This window comes from Mobula birostris, chromosome 18 (assembly GCF_030028105.1).
Source record: "Mobula birostris isolate sMobBir1 chromosome 18, sMobBir1.hap1, whole genome shotgun sequence".
Taxonomy (NCBI): Eukaryota; Metazoa; Chordata; class Chondrichthyes; order Myliobatiformes; family Myliobatidae; genus Mobula; species Mobula birostris.
Window position 1 is genome coordinate 8,468,402 of NC_092387.1, and position 17,933 is coordinate 8,486,334.

General features: G+C 43.0%; 1 protein-coding gene across 2 annotated transcripts in view; it reads left to right on the forward strand.

The window, feature by feature from the left end:
- The window catches only part of vps33b (VPS33B late endosome and lysosome associated), a 49,804-nt gene that overhangs the window by 8,293 nt on the left and 23,578 nt on the right, over positions 1–17,933 (forward strand). For both annotated transcript variants that reach the window (XM_072282157.1, XM_072282158.1), the window contains exons 4-9: positions 1,118–1,167; positions 3,634–3,701; positions 11,588–11,633; positions 14,723–14,817; positions 15,479–15,583; positions 16,959–17,055. In XM_072282157.1, coding sequence (XP_072138258.1) covers positions 1,118–1,167; positions 3,634–3,701; positions 11,588–11,633; positions 14,723–14,817; positions 15,479–15,583; positions 16,959–17,055 — 461 coding nt within the window. The remainder of the gene's footprint in view (positions 1–1,117; positions 1,168–3,633; positions 3,702–11,587; positions 11,634–14,722; positions 14,818–15,478; positions 15,584–16,958; positions 17,056–17,933) is intronic.

The following is a 17,933-nucleotide window of genomic DNA, read 5'->3' on the forward strand; positions in this document are numbered from 1 at the left end:
CGTGTCCTGTTGCAACTGTACAGGTTCTTGGTGAAACCACGCTTGGAGTATTTTGTGCAGTTCTGGTTGCCCAGCTGTAGGAAGGATGTAATTTAGCTGGAAAGAGTGCCAAGAAAATTCCATGACGATGTTTCTGGGAGTGGAGGGCCTGAGTTATAAGGAGTGGCTGGATAGGCTGGGACTTCTTTCCCTGGAGTTAAAGAGGCTGAGGGGTGACTGTATACAAGTTTATAAAATCATGAGGGGAGTAGATAGGTGAATGATCAGTCTTTTTCCCAGGATAGTGAGTCTAAAACTAGTGGGCAAAAGTTTAAGCTCAGAGGGGGAAAGATTAAAAGGTCAATTGAAGAACTTTTTCTCACACAGGTGATGGGTATATGGAACAAGTTGCCAGAGGAAGTGCTGGAGGTGGGTACAGTTACAATTAGACATTTTGATAGATTACAGGGAAAGAAATTTTGTAGTGGGTAGGCTGCAGGATGGGGCGCAAGCTGATGTTTGGCTCCATTTAGCTGATTAAAGCTCCTATCGTTCGACAATTAAAGGGAGACTGAAGCATCAAAGTGAAAGCAGAGGGTGAATGCCGACTGCCTGTCTTTTGATTGGTTGCTCTGTACTGGACAGGGGGAGCCTGCGGCTGCACCTGGAGAGTGTGCCCAGGTTTTTTTCTGCGTTTGGATGTGGACTTTGGACTATAGGCTCTATTTTTCAGTCTTATAGTTTTTATATTCTGTGTTTTTCGCCCGATCTTCTCCTTTTTTTGTGTAGGGAGCGGTATTTGCAGGTCAATGTGCCTGCTTCATTTTTGTTAGTTTTTTTTTGCGGGAGAAGGGACTTGGGGGTTAATGATCGTGCTGCTTTTCTTTTCTTTCTTGGTTTCATGGCTACTGGGAGTACTGAAGAATTTCAGGGTTGTATACTTTGATAATAAATGAAACTTTAAACCTTGTGAGACTTGGGCCAAATGCAAGCAAATGGGAGTAGCTCAGGTTGACATCTTGGTCAGCATTAATGCGCTGGACCAAAGAGCCTGTTTCTTTTAACATACGACATAACTCTATGACTCTCAAATCCTGACTGTTTAGTTAATATGTTGTATCCACCTTTTCTTTTGCAGATTATGTTTTCTTGTCCGTCCTCGGGTTTCCAGTGTAAAGCATATAGCAGGTAAGATTGGGTCCCCATCCGGAAGTGCTGATTAAAGTAAACGTGAAATAGGTTTGGAACTTCTCATGTTTCAGTCTGTGGTTTGGCCCTTGTATACCAATCTTGCCTGACTGTAAGTCCCAGGAGCAGAATCATGCCATTCAGCTCATTGTGTTTGCTTCAGCATTCTCCTGTCTTCTTCCCATAACCTCTGATGTCCCTACTAACCAAGAACCCATCAACCTCCATTTTACGTATACCCAATGACTTGGCCTCCACGCCGTCTTTGGCAATGAATTCCACAGATTCACCACCATTTGGCTGAAGATATTCCTCCTCATCTCTGTTATAAAGGAGTGTCCCTCTATTCCGGGGGTTTCTAACCTGGGGTCCACCGATCTCTTGCTTAATGGTATTGATCCATGGCATAAAAAAGGTTGGGAACGTCTGCTCTATTCTGAGGCTGTGCCCTCTGGTCCTAGGCTCCCCCTCAGAAAACATCCTTTCCATATTTACTCAATCTAACTGACCAAGAACTGGAGGCCAACTCATTGGGTATATTTAAAATGGGAGGTTGATGATAGGTTCTTGATTGTTAAGGGCAACAAAGATTATGGGGAGAAGACAGAAGAATGGATTTGAGAGGGATAATAAATCAGATTTAATCAAATGGTGGAGCAGACTCAATGACCAAATACCTAGTTCTGCTCCTATGTCATATCAACCTCCACTTCAGATATAACCAACGACAGCATCCGTGGCAATGAATTCCACAGATTCACCACCCTCTGGCTAAAGAAATTCTTTCTTACTCTGTTCTAAAGGGATGTGCTTTTACAAAAGTATATCATTCTTGGAGCTGGAAATAGCTATCAGCCCATTGTGCAGTGCTGTTCTGAAGAGATTAGGTTTCCTTCCACAGGCAGCAGAAAAGCACCTGAGAGGTTTGATGGAGCCTTTGAGTTAGGGTGCTCACTTGGAGGCTGAGTTTTGATTCTACAACTAGCCAGAGGGAGGAGCTGTGTGTTAGTGAGCAGCATACCAAGCAGTTGCCATGGTCACTTTATCCATTGTATTCATTCTGTTAGGTTGCTGGAATACTTGTCAGCATTTGTAAAGAAACCAGAGGAAAGACAAAATGAAGCAAAATAAGAAGGCATACTGTTATACAGAATTGTACACAATTCTCTAGCCTGGCCTGAAAGAAACAAGAGGACTTTCGACCTTTCACCATCACAGAACCTTTTAAGGGGCTTTGCAGTGGTCAGTTTTTGAAAAGAAATCCCTGTTTCATTGAAAAGGAGAGGAGTTGCATTTCCGCAGCAACTTTCACAGGTTACATCTCACATTGTTTCACAGTAAATTAGTTCTGCTCGGTTGTAATGTGGGGATTACAGTTTCCTCGATGGCTACACCTGGAAATTCTGTTGTAATGTAGGGAATACAGCTTCCTCAATGACTACACCCAGAAATTCTGTTGTAATGTAGGGTTTACAGCTTCCTCAATGGCTACACTGAGAAATTTGTCTGTAATGTATGGAATACACTTCCTCAGTGACTACACCCGGAAATTCTGTTGTAATGTGGGGATTACAGCTTCCTCAATGGCTACACTGAGAAATTTGTCTGTGATGTAGGGATTACAGCTTCCTCAGTGGCTATACCCAGAAATTCTGTTGTAATGTACGGAATACAGCTTCCTGAATGGCTCCACCTGAAAATTCTGTTGTTATTGATGAAACGTATAAAACATACTATCTGGCTGCATAATGAATGGCTTGTTATGGCAACTGCTCTGTGTATAAGTGGAGAGAGTTGTGGACACAGCTCAGCACATAAAATAAACCACCTTCCCTCTCTGGACTCTGTCTGCACTTCTTGCTGCTTCAGTAAAACAGCCAGCATAATCATAGACCACACCCTCTCCGTACATTGCCTCTACCCCCCTTTCCCTTTGGGCAGAGATTGCAAGTCCTGAAAGCACGTACCACCAGGCCCAAGGACAGCTTTTACCCCACTGTTATCAGACTCTTGAACTGATCTCTTATGCAATAAGATGGACTGTTGGCCTCACAATCTACGCCATTATGTTGTTTACACTTTCTCTCTGTAGCTGTTAGAGTTTATTCTATGTTCTAGTTTTACCTCGTTGGACCTCAATGCACTGATCTGTATGAACAGTGTGCAAGGAAAGCTTTTCACTGTATCTTGTTATATGTGATAATAATAAAACAATACCAATATCAAGAGCAAATTTTAATGATTACTTATGAAATTATCCCCAAGCAAGAGGTAGGTGAAACTGCATTCACCAGCGTGTGTGGCCAACTTTAATGGAAGTCTCATCTTATGGGTAATTAATTAACAGGCCAGAAAAATCCAGTTGTACTGCAAGCTTTTTCTTTGCTTTCAGTTATATTCTTCTCAGTTTGATTGCAGCATTGGTGAATGTTGACAGAGTAAAAAAATGTATATTTTTCCTTTCAGAGATTGTCAAAGCAGATAAAGCGGATAGCAGGTCGCGCAAATACAAGATCATCTTCACTCCTCAGAAGGTGAGCAGGCAGCACCTCAATTGTATTGGGTGAAGAGGATTGGAACAGGGTCTGATGAGAGGGGTTCTCATTGAAACCTATCAAATAGTGAAAGGCCAAGATAAAGTGGACATGGAGAGGATGTTTCCAATAGTGGGGGTGCTTAAGACTAAGAGGCACAGCCTTAGAATAGAAGAATGTCCCTTTAGAGAACAGAGATGAGGTGGAATTTCTTTAGTGGGTGGTGAATCTGTGGAATTCATTGCCATAGATGGTGCTGGAGGCCAAGTCATTGGGTATATTTAAAGTGGAGACTGATAGGTTCTTGATTAGTAAGGGTGTCAAAGGTTACTGTGAGAAGGCAGGAGAATGGAATTTAGAGGGATAATAAATCAGCCATGTTGGAATGGCAGAGCAGACCCAATGGGCTGAATGACCTAATTCTGCTCCTATGTTTTATGGTGTTGTGGTCTATTATGGCTCAATAGGGAAACAAATATATGTACTATAAGACCATAAGATATAGGAGCAGAAGTAGGCCGTTTGGCCCATCGAGTCTGCCCTGCCATTCAATTATGGTCTGATCCAGTTCTTCCAGTCATCCCCACTCCCCTGCCTTCTCCCCATACCCTTCGATGCCCTGGCTAATCAGGAACCTGTCTACCTCTGCCTTAAATACACCCAATGACTTGACCTCCACAGCTGCTTGTGGCAACAAATTCCACAGATTTACCACCCTCTGACTGAAGTAATTTCTCCGCATCTCTGTTCTAAATGGACGTCCTTCAATCTTGAAGTCGTCCCCCCTTGTCCTAGACTCCCCTACCATGGGAAATAACTTTGTCATATCTAATCTGTTCAGGCCTTTTAACATTTGGAATGTTTCTATGAGTTCACCTCTCATTCTCCTGAACTCCAGGGAATACAGCCCAAGAGCTGCCAGATGTTCCTCATACAGTAACCCTTTCATTCCTGAATCATTCTCATGAATCTTCTCTGAACCCTCTCCAATGTCAGTAGTCAATATATCCTTTTCTAAAATAAGGAGCCCAAAACTGCACACAACACTCCCAAGTGTGGTCTCACGAGTGCCTTATAGAGCTTCAACATCGCATCCCTGCTCTTATATTCTATACCTCTAGAAATGAATGCCAAAATTGTATTCGCCTTCTTTACCACTGACTCAATCTGGAGGTTAACCTTTAGGGTATCCTGCACAAGGACTCCCAAGTCCCTTTGCATCTCTGCATTTTGAATTCTCTCCCCATCTAGATAATAGTCTGACTATTTATTTCTTCCACCAAAGTGCACTTTCCAACATTGTATTTCATTTGCCACTTTTTTGCCCATTCCCCTAAATTATCTAAGTCTCTCTGCAGGCTCTCTGTTTCCTCAACACTACCTGCTCTTCCACCTGTATCATCAGCAAATTTAGCCACAAATCCACTAATCCCGTAGTCCAAATCATTGACATACATCGTAAAAAGCTGCGGTCCCAACACGGACCCCCATGGAACTCCACTGGTAACTGGCAGCCAGTCAGAATAGGATCCCTTTATTCCCACTCTCTGTTTTCTGCCGACCAGCCAATGCTCCACCCATGCTAGAAACTCCCCTGTAATGCCATGGACTCTTACCTTGCTAAGCAACCTCATGTGCGGCACCTTGTCAAAGGCCTTCTGAATATCCAAATACACCACACCTACTACATCTTCTTTGTCTACCCTGATTGGAATTTTCTCAAAAAATTAAAGTAGGTTAGTCAGGCAGGATTTTCCTTTCGGGAAACCATGCTGGCTTTGGCCTATCTTGTCATGTGCCTCCAGGTACTCTGTAATCTCATCCCTAACAATCGATTTCAGCAACTTCCCAACCACTGATGTCAGGCTAACAGGTCTATAGTTTCCTTTCTGCTGTCTCCCACCCTTCTTAAATAGTGGAGTAACATTTGCAATTTTCCAGTCATTCAGTACAATGCCAGAATCTATCGATTCTTGAAATATCATTGTTAATGCCTCTGCAATCTCTCCAGCTACTTCCTTCAGAACCCAAGGGTGCATTCCATCAGGTCCAGGAGATTTATCCACCCTCAGACCATTAAGCTTCCTGACCACCTTCTCAGTTGTAATTTTCACTGCACAAACTTCGCTTCCTTGACACTCTTGAATGTCCGGTATACTGCAGACATCTTCCACTGTGAAGACTGACGCAAAATATGCATTCAGTTCCTCTGCCATCTCTGTGTCTCTCATTACAATATTTCCAGTGTCATTTTCTATTGGTCCTATACCTACCCTCAACTCTGTTTTACCCTTTATATGCTTAAAAAAGCTTTTAGTATCTTGTTTGATATTAGTTACCAGCTTCCTTTCATAATCCATCTTTTCCTTCCTAATGTCCTCCTTAGTTTACTTCTGCAAGTTTTTAAAAGCTTCCCAATCTTCTATCTTCCCGCTAGCTTTGGCTTTCTTGTATGCCCTCTCTTTTGCTTTTACTTTGGCTCTGACTTCACTTGCCACGGTAGTGTCGTCCTTCCATTTGAAAATTTCTTCTTATTTGGAATATATACTGACTGGGGATGAAGTTAAACTACCAGCAGGTGCTGATTTCCCAGAACAGGCATTTTGAAAACATTTTGGTGGTATCTTACAGATCCTCAGGACCGCCCCCCCCCCAAAAAAAACAACTTATAACTAATGAAACAGCCATTGTTGTGATGTGGCCAATTTTAACAACAAGAAGTTCTGATAACATCACTGAAAACTTAATGGGAACATTAACTGAAACCTGAAAAAAATGAATGTAAAGCCAAAAGGTTTGTCTGCTCCTGAAATTGCAGCCAGCTGCTTGGTAAAAAAAAGCTTAAAATACTGTGTTTTTAATGTCAGACTCATGTTGAAATGGTTCTGTGAGGTGTGTAGCAAGATAAACATAACTGTGACCCTTATTGAGTCAGAATGAGGTTTAATATCACTGGCATATGTCATGAAATTTGTTAATTTGCAGCAGTACTACATTGCAATATATAATACAAAATACCTTAAATTGCAATAAGAAATATATATTTAAATTAAATAAATAGTGCAAAAAGAAAGGAAAAGTAATGAGGTAGTGTACATACCAACAGTGGTTGTATCATAGGCAAATTTATGGATGCTGTTCGAGCTGTGCCTCGCTCCAGACTTTCTTAACAACCCTGTGATGATGATCAGAATGACTTCAGTTTGTGATCTTGATTGAGGAAGTCATATTGAACATTCCTGGACTACGGTCATGCCTTTTCTTACATCCAAAATATACCTCAGTCTGGCTGAATACTTACTTGAAAGGTAGCATCCTTCACTATTGCACTGAAGCTTTGGCCTGGAACCTTCTGCTTAACCCTGTGAAGCAAAACATGAACCCACAATCTACTGACTCAGGAGCTGGGATTTCTGCTGGTGAAATGAACTGTAAAGTATGAAAACTACACGCCAGCAGGGTTAGAGTTTGCTCATGATGCTCCTGTGGTCAAGTTAAGTACCAGGGGTTTGGTCTCTAAACTCGTGTCAAGTTGCCAATATAAAGCTGAGGCTTTATAAGGCATTGGTCAGACCACACTTGGAGTATTGTGAGCAGGTATGAGCCCCTTCTGTAAACAGTGATGTGCTGGAATTGTGTGAGTACGCACAGAAAATCCACAGACACCTTTGTGACACCAGGGACAAGGCATACAAATCATAAGCGATTACAAGTCCACCCTGCACATCAATGATGACGAGGCCTCCCTTCCTGATAGGCTGAATGCTTTTTGTGCACGATTTGACCTATTGAATGACGTAACATCGAGGGAAGCCCTCTCTCCTCTTGAGGAACAGGCACCCTGTCTGGCCGCAACTGAGGTGAGGAGGACCCTAGCCAGGGGGAGCCCACGCAAAACTGCAGGGCCGGACAACGTACCTGGTCAGGTGCTGAGGGACCGTGTGGCCCAGCTAACAGGTGTCTTAACGGACATCTTCAATATTTCTCTGAAACAGTTCAATAACCCTGCAGACTTCAAGGTCGCCACCGTCATTCTGGGACCCAAGAGAGCAACAGTTACTGGGCTAAACGATTACCATCCAGTGGCACTGACTTCGACAATCGTGAACTGCTTTGACCAGTTGGTGATGGATCGTGTGAAATCCCTCTTTCCAGCTCCACTGGACCCTTTCCAGTTCACCTACCACTCAAACCAGTGCACTGACGATGCCATAGCCTCGGCCCTCTACTCCATCCTGTCCCACCCAGAAAATGATGCCTTGTGCGCCAGGATGTTGTTCATCGACATCTTCAGTGACTAGTAGGTAAACTGTCCTCATTGGGACTCCAACACCCCTCTCTCTAACTGGAACTTGGACTTCTTGTCGGAAAGACCCCAGTCAGTCTGAATTGGCAGCTCCATCATGCTGAGCACTGTTACCCCCAGGGTTGTGTTCTCAGTCCGCTGCTGTTCACACTGCCAGATCCTTTTCAAACTGCAGTATCAAGTACTACAGTGGTTGGCCTCACCAGCAACAATGGTGAGTTGGCGAGAGTCTTGTCAAATGGTGGAAGAACAACAACAACGAGTCTCAATGCGAGCTGGAGAAAAGAGACAATTATGGACACAGATTGACCACTCTCCATCAATGGCTCTGCCGTGGAGCAAGTGAAGAGCACTAAGTTCCTTGGTCTGCACACAATGAACGAGTTAACCTGGACCCACACCTCCTCACGAGTCAAGAAGACACAGCAGCATCTAAATTTTCTGAGGAGATCGAGAAGGGCAAGGCTCCCTGCCCCATTCTAACAACTTTTCTATATGCGTACCGTCAAGACTGTTCTGAATGGCTGCATCATGTTGTACAGAAGCTGCAAGGTATCAGCCCGCAAAACCCTACAGAGGGCAGTAAAAACCACCAAGACGATCAGCAGGGGTCTCCCTTTCCCCTGATTGTGACATTTACCAGGAGCATTGCAGACAAAGGGTGCAAAGCATTGTTGAGGATCCCTACCACCTGTCCCGCTACCATCAGGAAGGAGGTACAAGAGCATCAGGACTAGGACTGCCTGATTGGGAAACAGCTTCTTCCCTGGGCTGTGAGACTAATGAATACCCTGCCACCACCGAGGACAGCAAATTGTTTACTGTGCTGCACTTTATTACATGCATTTTGAATTTTTTTTTATTAACCTATTTATAATGTCACATTTTGGTTTATGTGCTGTGTGTGAAATAAGTTGTATAGGTACACAGTGGTCTGCAGGAACGTCGTTTTGTTTGGTTGTATACATATATACACAGTCATGTGACAAACTTAAAGTTGATGATCCCAGGAATGAACGGGTTAACCTATGAGGAACATTTGATGGCCTTGGTCTTTACTCGCCCATTTTGAAGAATGAGGGGAGATCTCATTGTAACCTACTGAACATTGAAATGGTTATCAAGTGGATGTGGAGAGGATGTTCAAGATTCAAGTACGCTTATTATCAAAGAGTGTGTAAATTATACAATCTTGAGATTTGCTTGCTCACGGGTAGCCACAGAACAAGAAACCTGAAAGAACCAATTAAAAAATAAATGTAAGACCAACACTCGATGCGCAAGAGAAAGGAGATAAAAAGCACGTCGTGCAAACAATTGAAGCCAACAACAGCATTCTGTACCAACAGTGAGTCCTCAGGTCCGAACCCCGGAGGGGGCCCAAAGCCTGGCTTATCAGTTCATCATATTAGTGGGACAGAGCACAGTAGCCGGGGCTGTTTTCATAGCCTCGGTGCCATGGGGATGACTGTCGCGGAGAATGAGCAAAATCAGCTCTTGTTCCAATACTGTCTCTTCAGTCTACCTGAGCTAACATTTAAATTGACTCAACAATGAAACAACAAAAGGCTCTGTGTCCTGGAGAAAGGAGCGTAGATTGTGGAGAGCAAGCGAAATCAGCTCTCATTTCTGATCTGGGCTGACGTTTAAATTGTACTTCGCACTAGGACCCGGGCACCGCTGCTGTGGATTGTTTCCTACAGTGGGGGTGGGGGGTGTCCTATGAACAGAGGGGCTCAGATGTCCCTTTAGAACAGAGATGAAAGGAATTTCTTTAGCCAGATGTTGGTGAATCAGTAAAATCTTTTTTGCCACAGACAGAAATGGAGGCCAAGTCATTGGGTATATTTGAAACTGAGGTTTATATGTTCTTGATTAGTCAAGGTGTCAAATGTTACGTGGAGAAGGCAGGAGAATGGGCTTGAAAGGGAAAATAAACCAGCCATGATCAAATAATGGAGCAGACTCAATGGGCTGAATGGCTTAATTCTGCTCCTGTGTCTTATGGGAGATTTAATTAGTGTTTGCGGTCCGATTGACACTACCTCATTGTCAGAAGTGCAGTTCAGGAGAAACTGAGCCAAGTTCATGCTCGCCTAAGGTTTGTAAAGGGACTGACCTCAAATGAAATGATGGCTAAATCATCCCACTCTGCTCTGCTTTCTTCTGAGTGGTGTTAGCCCAGTCTATAGTCACTGACCTGTTAGTGTCATTAATCTGTTTAAGTCCCAGTGAGTGAAACCGAGGGCACTCACAAGTTCCAGACAGTGGACCTTTGCTGCTGTAGGAAGGCTTGGGCTGTATGGTTATATTCCCAGTCATCCCTGCTGAGTGTTCTGTGTTTGTTTGGGGATCAAGTAACCCCTGGTGAGTACCTTCATTGTGATGGTGATGATATGAGTGGGGCCCATAGCCATCCTTTTAGAGTCTGTTTAACCTGCCAGTATAAGCAGTAATTTCTCCAGGAAAAAGCAGTGAGTGGAGGATAGTCACACAAATTACATGCTTGAATCTAATCTCATTCACCTCAGAATTTGGTCATCAGGATCAATTGACCATTGTCATCTTCACTTTGATCAGGCAGCCTAAACCTATGTAGTAAATATTCTTCAACCATGCCAGGGTTTCGGAAACAGCAGTCACCAGGTCCATAATCTTCATCAGCCAAGGTCAAGGGTTGGAGCTTGTTAAGCACAGTCATTATTTTGGGAGACCACTCCACTAGACACTGGTGTTCAAAGCGACAGTGTGTTGGTATTCAATAGGTGCATTTAATGTCAGAGGAATGTATACAATATACATCTTTTTCTTCGCAAACATCCACGAAAACAGAGGAGTGCCCTAATTCAAGGAGCAGCTAGGAAATGTCCATCAATAGCTGCATCTTGATAAGGAATATCTGACAGTAATTGGATCCAGTAGTAGTGTCCAGTTTGTGAAACTCCTGCACATTGCAATGACACCAGCCTCTTCAGTATCTAGGGCATCTTCAAAAGGTGATGCCTCAAGGTAGGATCTATCATTGAGGACCCTCATCATCCGGGACATTTCTGGGATACCTGCTCTCTGGGAATAAGTACAAGGGCCTGGATACACACTCAACATTTTAGAAACAGCTTCTTTCCCTCCACCATCAGGTTTCTAAACAGTCCATGAACACTACCTCACTATCTTGTTCTCTTTTCCCACTACTTGTGAATATTGTAATTTGTAGTATGTTTTGTGTCTTGCGCTGTACTGCTACTGCAAAATGAATGATGAATAACAGTGCTAAACTGAACATTTCTAGACTGTTTCAATGTCTCTTATATTCTGTATTTTCACTCATAGTTTGCTGTTTGAGCGACATTCTTTTCTTTGCGCACTGGGTGTTTGATATTTTCTTTGAATGGGTTCTCTAGTTTTCTTTGTTTCGTGGCTGGGAAGATGAATTTAAAGTTTGTGTACTACATACATACTTTGATAATAACTACTTTGAACTTTAAAAGCAACAAATTTCATGACAAATGTCAGTGATGATAAATTTGATTCGATAATATGGTGATGGAAATATATAGTAACTAATGTCAATATTTTCCAGTTCTATATGTGTGAGACAGTACTGGAGGAGGAGGGCATCTTTGGAGGTAAGACTAGTTGCTTCTCTAAAATTGCACTGTCTGTTTTCTTGGCCAGGTGGCAGTACTGGGAAAGGAATGTTTGGATTCCAGTTCTGTTTAAGCTAAACACTAAATTTCATGCTGTACTGAGGAAGGGCTATCTTCCTGAGGATATGTTAAAGCAAGACCAAGTTTGGCTGTCCTTGGGTTTCAATTATTAATGACAGATAACCCAGGTGAAGTGATTCAATTGAACTAGAGCTGACTATAAACTATAACGTACGTACTTTATGATCACTATGATCTTGCACTTTATTGTTTACTGCATTGCACTTTTTTGATAGCTTTTACACTTTATTCCTTATTGTTATCATTTTAACTTATTTTAGCTCAATACATTGGGCCTTGATTTGGTATACACAACAAGCTTTTCACTGTGTCTTGGTAGAACTGCAATAGTAAACCAATACCAACAGATGTCAGCATTTCTACTTTAAATTCCTTTGCTGCATCCTCTGCAGTGGGAAGATGGAGCTGCCTCCTGTACCTAACAAAGTGGCCACTGAGTGTATCTTTGTGTCTTGTGCTACTGTAACCCATCCACTTCACAGTTCGATGTGTTGTGTGTTCAGAGATGCTCTTCTGCTCAACACTGTTGTAACACATGGTTATTTGAGTTACTGTTACCTTCCTGTCAGCTTTAGCCAGTTTGGCCATTCTCCTTTGAACTCTCTCATTAACCAGGCATTTTTTCCCACAGAACTGCCACTCTCTGGAGTTTATTTTTTGTTTATTGCACCATTCTCTGTAAACTAGACGGTGCTGTGTGTGAAAGAGACAGAGGATCAGCAGTTTCTGAGATACTCAAAAGCACCCCATCAGGCACCAGCTATGTCAAAGTCACTTATATCACACTTCTTCTCCATTCTGGTGTTTGGTCTGAACAACAACTAAACCTCTTCACCATGCCTGCGTACTTTTATGCATTGAATTGCAACCACATGATTGGCTGATTAGATACTTACATTAACGAGTAGTTGTACAGGAGTACCTAATAAAGTGGCCACTGAATGTAACTCTTTGGCTATGGCAGATTCTGATTTAAGGACTAAGTCTGCAATTTGAACGCTGTGGTCTGAATTGTATTTGCTGCCCCTGCCCTGTCATTTGGTTTTACTGGACGACTACATTTGGTTTTGATTTGTTTGCAAAACTATGGAGAATTGATCATTCAAGCGTGAAATTCAAGAAAAGATCTAGTTCAGTACTGGGCAACTAGGAAACAATCAAAAGGAGAGGTGTGGGCTGTATGGGGTAGATTTTATTCACACAAAGAGTGATGGGTACCCGGAATGCACTGCCACCGGTGGTTGTGGAGGCAAATACAGTAGAGATGTTTAAGAGGCTGTTGGGTAGAATGGATGGTGAAGGCAGGTGTACAGTGATTCCACTTACTGGGCCGTCGGTTAATTGGGGCAGCCATTTAATGGATCAACTCTTAAAGAACAAAAACCAAATAGAGAAAATAGCCCGGATTCCCTTTGGTTTCTTTTGGACACTATGCTGTTTAATTGAGGCAGGAGACTGTTGGCGAATAGTTTCTAACTCGCATCAGTCACTATACTGTGCTTTGAGTGATCAGTTTTTAAATAGATTAGGTTATGAGGACACGCAGTTTTCTTTTATTGTAATTTAGTAATGCATGCATTAAGAAATGATACAATGTTCCTCCGGTGTGATATCACAGAAACACAAGACAGACCAAGACTGAAAAACTGACAAAAACCACATAATTATAACATATAGTTACAACAGTGCAAGCAATACCGTAATTTGATAGAACAGACCATGGGCACGGTAAAAAAAGTCTCAAAGTCTCTCGAAAGTACCAACATCTCACGCAGACGGTAGAAGGAAGAAAAACTCTCCCTGCCATGAACCTCCAGCGCCGCAAACTTGCCGATGCAGCATCCTGGAAGCACCCGACCACAGTCCGATTCTCAGTCGGTCCGAAAACTTCGAGTCTCCGACCAGCCCTCCGACACTGAGCACCGAGCACCATCTCTGCCGAGCGCTTCGACCCTAGCCCCGGCCGCCAGCAACAGGCAAAGCTAAGGATTTGGGGCCTTCCCTCCGGAGATTCTCGATCGCACAGTGCAGCGGCAGCGAACGGGGCATTTCAGAAGTTTCTCCAGATGTTCCTCCGTGCTTCTCACGTCCGTCTCCATCAAATCAGGATTGTGCACAGCCCCATTTAACAAATATGATATCATTTCACCGGAGAGGCCGCGCGCGCTGTGTCGCACCATCATCTTCTCCTCCCTCCTTTGTATGGGGTAAAGTTTATTCACACAAAGAGTGGTGGGTACCTGGAATGCACTGCCATGGGTGGTCGTGGAGGCAAATACAGTAGAGATGTTTAAGAGGCTGTTGGGTAGAATGGATGGTGTAGGCAGGTGTACAATGATAGTGTCACTTGCTTGTGTTTGTGTTCAAAAAGCAATGATTTTTGACACTGATTGTTGGTGAGAAATAAGCAGTAAAACATTTCAGAACTATTTTCCTCACTGCAGTTTCAAGCATTCTGACTTAGGGATGCCAGAAATGGCTGGGAGTGAAAATGAAATGATTTCAGTGCTTCAACAGTTAGGAAATACAAAGAATTTGAAGGTACTGACAATCATCTTGAATGTTACAATGAAAATGAAGATCCATAGGAAGCATTTGTGCAAAGCATTATGTGAAGGCAGTCCATTATTTGCACTGCATGTGTGCTGATTTTGTTCATGTACAGTCACAGAATATTAATTCCTTCGTCAAAAACTATAAGGAACTAATACCGAGTTTTATAGTATGGAGAGATATTGGTAATGTTCTAATTTGTTTTGTGTTTAATTTAAATACTTAAATTGTTACTCAGTTAAGAGGTAGCTTGTCTTTTTTTATACCAATTAACTGGGATCCATTGTATTAGTTTAGGCATCCATTCACTTACTACGTTAATTAGGTCGACACAACATTGTGAAGAGCCTGTTCCTGTACTGGACTATTCTGTGTTCTAATCTAGATTTGGTGTTTTTAAGCATTTTGGAATCATTTTATGACTTGTTTTGCAGATGTGACATGTGATGAGTGGTTCTTTCACCTACTCCCCCTGGATGATGATGTCATAAGCATGGAGTTGCCTGAGTATTTCCGTGACTATTTTTTGGTGAGCGGTGTGCTTTATGTTCTTGCTATTCCTACAAACTCCTGTCTTCCCATTCTCCTTGCCTGGAGCTCTTCATGCAGTGAACTGTCCCGAGGTGCTTTGTTTGCGTGCTTTCAAACAGCCTGAGTTGGGTAAGGCAGGTGGAGGTAGGCTTCCAGCAGCACCTTAAGGAGGAATGCTAAACCTATTTTGTTTGGTTTGCCCAGTTGTGATGGGTTATTGAATCACTGTAATACACTCAGTGGCCACTTTATTAGGAGCAGGAGGTACCTAATAAAGTGGCCACTGGGTGTATGTTTGTGATCTTCTGCTGCTGTAGCATGTGCTTGGGTAGGCTGCAAGTGTCCCCATGCTCCCAGTGCCAGCAAAGCATACCCACAACTTACCAGCCCTAACAGGTATGTCTTTGGAATGGAGAAGGAAACTGGAACATCTGGGGGAAACCCATGTAGTCATGGGGGGAGCGTACAAGCTGTTTACAAACTTTGGCGGGAGTTGAACCCCATTCACCATCACTGTTTCGGTAGTGTTATGCTAACCGCTATACCACCATGCTGCTCCATATGTCACATTCTAGAATCGTGCTTTAGAATGTTATTGAGGTTGGAGCTCAGGCTGATGCAGAATCTGACAACTTAAATGCCACTGTGTTTGCCCTCAGGAAGGTGACCATCGCTGGATGTATACAGTGGCAAAGGCTTTGCACACATTGCACTCTCTGTTTGGACCATTCTCCAAGACCTACGGGATTGGTCGCTGTGCAAAGGTAATAGAGCATGAAATTAGAATGAAAGTGGATCAACCCTAGAAATCTTATTCAAGGGATATCATAAGACAGGCAGATAGAATATCATATGTCCGTTCATCTAGTAAACATTGTAACTTGTGCTAGTGAAGCTGATTGGCATTTACTTAGTGTTGTTTGCTACAGACATTGGTCTGTTAGGATTCAGGTCTCAGAGATAAAATGTTATTGTCCAACCCTGAGCAGCATCTAATCCCATGACATCAGAATTAACCGGGATTTAGGTGTCAATTTATATTATGTATTCAAGCCAAGTGGGCCATGAAGTCTCTGCCTTCTGATTATCAGTTGACAAATGCAGTTCTTTTGCCGGTGTAATCCTAATCTGTCCTACATGAGGACTTTGATGATGACAAGGATTCTACGTGCATTGAGGTTTCAGGATCTCTGTTCAGATCCTGGTGTGCACTGATTCACACATACATCATGTTTTAAGTCAATTCCGGGCTTCAAGATTATCTAGAAAATGGACATTTGCAATATGAATTTCAGACAGAGTGTGTAGAGGGAGCTTTATTTTGTATCTAACCTGTGTTGTCTTGCTCTCGCCCTCTTTGGAAGCTTTAGAGAAGGTGCGGAGGAGACTTACCAGGATGCTGCCGGGATTACAGATCATGTCTTATGAAGACAGGTTGAGCAAACCAGGGCTTTTTTCTTTGGAGCGAAGAAGGATGAGAGGTGACTTACAACAAGATAAGAGGCATAGATATAGTGGACAGCCAGAGATTTTTTCACAGTGTGGAAATGGCTAATACAAGGGGGCAAAATCTTAAAATGATTGGAAGGAAGTGTGGGGGAATATTAGAATTGTTTTTTTTTTACATAAAGCGAGGTAGGTGTGTGGAGCACCATGCAGGGATGGTGGTAGAGGACATTTAAGAGACTCATCGATAAGCACATGGATGATAGAAGAATGGAGGACTTTGATAGATTGATCTTAGAGTAAGTTATAAGGTCAGCACCACATTATGGGCTGAAGGGCCTGTACTGCGCTGTAGTGTTCAATGTTCCATGATGAAGGGAATTTCAAACAATTTTTAACCTGTTGTGGCAGTATCTTGGGACAGTGTAGAGGGTGTTTCTCTCCCTTGTATCCATTGCATTTAGAATTCTTGTTCTCTTTCCAATGTTTGCACTTGTGCTGTCACTCTCGTGACTTCACTGTCTTGGTTCCTCATTCACTGTCACCTCTTACTCTTTTCTCCCTCTTCTTTTCCTTCTCTCACTTCCCACTGAGTTCTCTGATTTGCTCTTTCTCTCCTTACAAGTGCTGTTTCTCATTACGCCCTTCGTGGTTCGGCCCTGTTTTCACACCCACCTGTTCTTTTTGGTTTAGATGACCTACCAGTTGTGGAAAGAAATTGTGGAGGAGGTAGAGGATGAACGGAAACCAGAGCAGGCCAGCATTGGTCGAGTTTTCTTCATTGACCGAGGTGCAACAGCATTAAGTACAAAATGTGATGACTTCCGTTAGAATCACAACAGACCAAAACCCTTGCACTCTGCTACAGCTTATAAGCCACTAATGAATCACAAATATCTGGTGAATCTTTAGTATGTAATGCTCATGTTCACCAATGATTAAGGTGGATCTGTGCTTGGCCTGTAAAGAGCATCCCTCCCACTCCCATGGTATCAGCATAGACTTGCCCATCCACCTGTTGGGTGTTGTGTCTTCTCTACCTTATAGGTAGGTTGAGGCACTAGAGACGAGCCAGGAAGCGGGACGCTCCTGCTGTGGGCCATGTCTGAATCAGTATCAGGTTTATTATCACTGCCATATGTCATAAAATTTGTTATTTTTGTGGCAGCAATACATAAAATAAAGTACCTGTTACAATAAGAAGTATAAAAATAATTAGTAGTGCAAGATAGGTAACATTCATGGGTTCCTGGACCATTTGGAAACCTGATGGTGGAGAGGAAGAGGCATTGGGTGTGTGTCTTCAAGCTCCTGTGCCTCCTCCCTGACTGTGGTATTGAGAAGAGGGCATGACTTGGGTGGTGGGGGTCCTGAATGATGGGTGTCACCTTTTTGGGGCATTGCCTTTTGAAGATGTCATCTGCTCAGCCTCTGGGACTCAGAGGGACTGTTAAAGTGTGCCTCTATCAAATATACCCAGGTTAAAGCAACACACATAAAAGTTGCTGGTGAACGCAGCAGGCCAGGCAGCATCTCTAGGAAGAGGTACAGTCTACGTTTCGGGCCGAGACCCTTCGAGACCCTGCTGTGTTCACCAGCAACTTTTATGTGTGTTGCTTGAAATTCCATCATCTGCAGATTTCCTGGTGTTACCCAAGTTAAAGGTAC